The sequence below is a fragment of the Adiantum capillus-veneris genome, chromosome 14, assembly GCF_014529385.1.
Source record: "Adiantum capillus-veneris isolate H3 chromosome 14, ASM1452938v2, whole genome shotgun sequence".
Taxonomy (NCBI): Eukaryota; Viridiplantae; Streptophyta; class Polypodiopsida; order Polypodiales; family Pteridaceae; genus Adiantum; species Adiantum capillus-veneris.
This window is the reverse complement of record NC_140944.1, coordinates 21,383,576-21,386,705: the sequence shown is the minus strand read 5'-3', so window position 1 is coordinate 21,386,705 and position 3,130 is coordinate 21,383,576. Positions and strand designations below refer to the sequence as shown.

The window sequence follows — 3,130 nt, the reverse complement described above, 5'->3', positions numbered from 1 at the left end:
ACTTCCCTTTAGGAACGAGATGGAACGTCTATCACCAACCAACACACTCTCTTCTTACTTCCTGGGGTGAAAAATCCGTCGGATCATTCTTCATGATGAAGACTTGGAGATGTACATAAATGAGCACACCCAACGCAATATGCTCGTCTTTGAAAATACAGGACACACTTTAAACCTCATAAAACAAAAGATCATCCTCAATCGTGAAGATCCACTCACTTGTACAGTGAATGACACAGTTGAACCAGGAGTATCTCAAAGTCGTGCTACAATGTTGAAGCTACTGCTGCAAGAGTTCGCTGAGACCAACAATGCAACTCTGACCTCTCAACAACAAGAAATCTTCGATCGTATATCAGACCTGAGTAATGGCCTCCATGTCGTTACAGGTGTTCCAGGATGTGAAAAAACATTCCTCATAAAATTCTTCACCTCAAGCTTCATAAAAAATAATAAGACTGTTATCCTGACTGCATCAACTGGAGCAGCGGCCGCTCGCCTTAGCAGCCTTGCAACCATAGTCCACTGTCAATTCAGGATCCCTTGTTCTAAGCAACATTTCCCACAAGCAATTCATTCCACAGATGAAAGATTTGTCGTTATACATCGTGCCAACGTCATTATCATAGACGAAATATCAATGCTAACGAGTACAATCTTCAATATGGTCGTTCGTCAGATAGTTAACATCACCAACGGAACACTCCTTGACCCATTCAGTCAGAAGCTCATATTGTTTTTTGGGGATTTGGCGCAACTTCCTCCAGTCTGCCATCACCAGGAGCCATTATGCCATGTTTGCAGTATACAAAACTCAGCTTACATCGCTGCAGCCACTACCCACAACATGACCTTCTTAGTTCGCCGTGCTGCAGACCCCACTTACGTCCAATTCTTGGATACGATCCGTTTCAAGCAACCAACAGAACAACAAATAGCAGAAACGTTGTCACAGTGTGTAAATAATGAAACTGAACTCCTGCGAGTAATCGATGACGCTACTACACTGATATGTACTCATAGGGAAGACGTATATAAGTATAACAACTTGATTCTACAAAAGTATTTCTCGGCATCTGATATTGTTGCCATTCCACTGCAGACCAATGGTCTTGACGAACCATTGCTGCAGGAATGGCTCCAAGACAAGGAATTCCATGAGATGGACAATACTGCAATTGGGGCTAGATGTATGATTACAGAAAACATTAACTTGGCTGTGGGTGCTGAGAATGGATCTACCTGTCGTATACTTTCCTATTCATACGACTGTACCGGTCAAATTGCTGCTATAGAAGTAATGCTACTTTCCACTGATACCACCATGACAATACGAAGGACTAAACATGCTAGAAGAGCAATCAATTGCAAATGGTTCCACAAAAGCACATTCCCTTTGTCACTCGTGTACGCAATCACTGGACACAAATCTCAAGGAGCTACGATATCAAAGAAAGCCATCCTCATTATAAAACAAGCTTTCGCCCCAGGATTGGCATACGTCATATTCTCTCGAGTGACAGAAAGACGCCATCTCAAAATATTGAACATCCCAACCCCAAGGATGTTTTGGCCGGCCAGTAGAACACTCGCCCAATGGTTAGACATTTCCTCGCTTGTCTTTAGACATTTCCTCGCTTATTTTTAGACATTTCCTCGCTTTTTTTCACAAACAAGTCTTCTAGCTCTTTCGGTCTTTCATCTCGTAAGGTGCATGGACTACACAATCAATTATTTGACGACAATTTTCTTGACTGCAGATTTTCTTCATAGCAAGTAACAACCTTCAGCATCTCCTCATGGACACCGATCAGGTAACCATTCCTCAAATTAATCTATTTTGTAGCTAGATTTTATGCCATCAATATGTACAAAACTCAACCATCATATTTCTCTTTCTCTATCATTCAGATATTCGATAAATTCATCGACATCGCAGCTACCTCAAAACCAAAAAACAATTATTCTGCATACCCATCTTCAAATCAAATGCGCCTAGCAAATATGGCTGGCGAGGCTCCGAGTGCATTCATCGAAGGGTTCCGCACGACTCAACTCCTCCACTCATACATCAATAAATGCAGCAATCGAAACAAAGAATATAGAAATAACGAGCTAAAGCTGGCAACAGGTACTTCGAGCTCTTCATATTCTTGTATTGCAAACACTAAAAGTTAACAAATTTGGTTGCCTCTACAACATCTATCCTTCTTTTTCTACAGGGTTACAAAAAGAGATACTGCTATCGTTGGGCATTGACTTTGATGAGTCAAACAAACTACTGCTAGACACAGAATCCCAAGAAATACTGAACACAAAGACTGCTGGTATCACCACCTATGCAATCGAGATGCTACACTACGGTTACAAAATTGCCCTCAACAAATTGGTCGTTCTCGACAAGAATACAGCAAGCCAGGCACTTTCCAACATGGTCAAAGAGTTTGGGAACGAATTCAAAGGGAACGAGAGAGCAATCTTAACTGATGAGAAATTCACATGGCATTTTAATAGAGACCTTTTTCATGCCCGGTTCGGTCAAACAACTGATCCATTTCGAAAGCTTGAACCACTACATGGTAACCATACGCACCCCTTATAGAATATAATTATCTGATTATTATCTGATTACATACTAATTCAGCACATCACTTCAGTGCAGGACATCGACAACGAAACCAACAAGGAGATCCCCAACAACATAACAACTTCACAAGAGGAAGCAGCACGTTCCGACGCTGTTCCAGCCCCCAAAAGACAACGACAGATGAAGAGAACTACATAGTTTACTCTATTAGGTGCAAAATCAATAAACGTGTTTACATAGGCATGACATCCGATTTTGAATCTAGGAAAAGAGCACACATGACAAATCCACCAAAACGGATGAAACGTGATGTGTCGTCCTTTCCCCCATTTTGTCAAAACTTTGAGTTTCATGTACTGCACAATACACACGATAGGAGAACTGCTATTGCACTGGAAGCACAAGAGATACTTACTCAAGATGCAACGTCCACGAAAGGATACAATAATTTGAAGGGACATCCTCCAAACTGCAGGAAATACTATTATTTAAAACACCAAAGAAAAATATAGCGGCTTCTCTATTATCTGTGAGACTTTCTTT

The 3,130-nt window shown here is 41.1% G+C and overlaps 1 protein-coding gene across 1 annotated transcript; it reads left to right on the top strand.

Annotated features, from left to right (window-relative positions):
• Nucleotides 1-664: 664 nt before the first annotated feature.
• Nucleotides 665-2,785, top strand: LOC147442060 (uncharacterized). The gene is made up of 5 exons (XM_086529572.1): nucleotides 665-1,297; nucleotides 1,761-1,814; nucleotides 1,873-2,131; nucleotides 2,223-2,579; nucleotides 2,658-2,785. Exons 1-5 carry the CDS (start codon nucleotides 665-667, stop codon nucleotides 2,783-2,785), a joined length of 1,431 nt encoding a protein of 476 aa, XP_086385698.1.
• The last annotated feature ends 345 nt before the right edge of the window (nucleotides 2,786-3,130 follow it).

What these genes read in the sequence shown, in the direction of transcription:
- LOC147442060 (XM_086529572.1), top strand. Translation starts at nt 665, where the DNA reads ATGGTCGTTCGTCAGATAGTTAACATCACCAACGGAACACTCCTTGAC. An exon ending in CGAGCTAAAGCTGGCAACAG is followed by an intron (nt 2,132 to 2,222) that starts GTACTTCGAGCT and finishes CTTTTTCTACAG; the next exon opens with GGTTACAAAAAGAGATACTG. An exon ending in AAAGCTTGAACCACTACATG is followed by an intron (nt 2,580 to 2,657) that starts GTAACCATACGC and finishes ACATCACTTCAG; the next exon opens with TGCAGGACATCGACAACGAA.